Source organism: Asparagus officinalis, chromosome 3 (assembly GCF_001876935.1).
Source record: "Asparagus officinalis chromosome 3, Aspof.V1, whole genome shotgun sequence".
In the NCBI taxonomy this organism is placed as follows: Eukaryota; Viridiplantae; Streptophyta; class Magnoliopsida; order Asparagales; family Asparagaceae; genus Asparagus; species Asparagus officinalis.
In genome coordinates this window covers 12,613,871-12,614,377 of record NC_033796.1, presented here as the reverse complement: position 1 = coordinate 12,614,377, position 507 = coordinate 12,613,871, and the positions used below count along the sequence as shown (strand labels likewise).

General features: G+C 46.0%; 1 protein-coding gene across 1 annotated transcript in view; it reads right to left on the bottom strand.

Annotated features, from left to right (window-relative positions):
• The window catches only part of LOC109834637 (leucine-rich repeat extensin-like protein 7), a gene marked incomplete at its 3' end in the record, with an annotated part of 768 nt that extends 537 nt beyond the window's left edge, over positions 1 to 231 (bottom strand). Inside the window, exon 1 of the mRNA XM_020402670.1 lies at positions 7 to 231. Within this exon, the coding sequence (XP_020258259.1) occupies positions 7 to 198 (192 nt within the window). The remainder of the gene's footprint in view (positions 1 to 6) is intronic.

Below are 507 nucleotides of genomic sequence, written 5' to 3'. Positions count from 1 at the left end.
GCAGACGTGGGGCCCCCACCAGTCGCCGGTGAGGTTCTTGGGGTCGGAGGTTATGGAGTGTTTGAGGGCTTGGAGGGCTATGTAGGCCTTATCTAGCCTCGGGTTTAGTGGGGGGAGATCATATGCGAGCTGAGAGAGGGACAGGGGGAGCAAGAGGAGCAAGCTGCAAAGGGGTAGGGAGAGGCTTGGGGTTGTCATTGGGATCGAGGGAGAGCAATTATCATGAGGAGGCGTTTGATTGGTTGGATTTATATAAGCAAGTGTTTAGGAGGTTGATTACGTTAGGGGTGAGGGGTTAGGTTATTGGTGTGTGACTGATTATATTAATTTGAATGAGTATATAAATAGGTGTATATTAATTTGGGTGGTGATAGGGATCTTTAAGTTGACTAGGTATATTTTCCTCGTGATGTTTTTTTTTTCTTCTGTACTTTGTCGAGGATCAGAATAGAAGAGTAGGACAAAAGTGAGATGGGCGATGAAGGGATTTTGGTGGTGATCATTTAT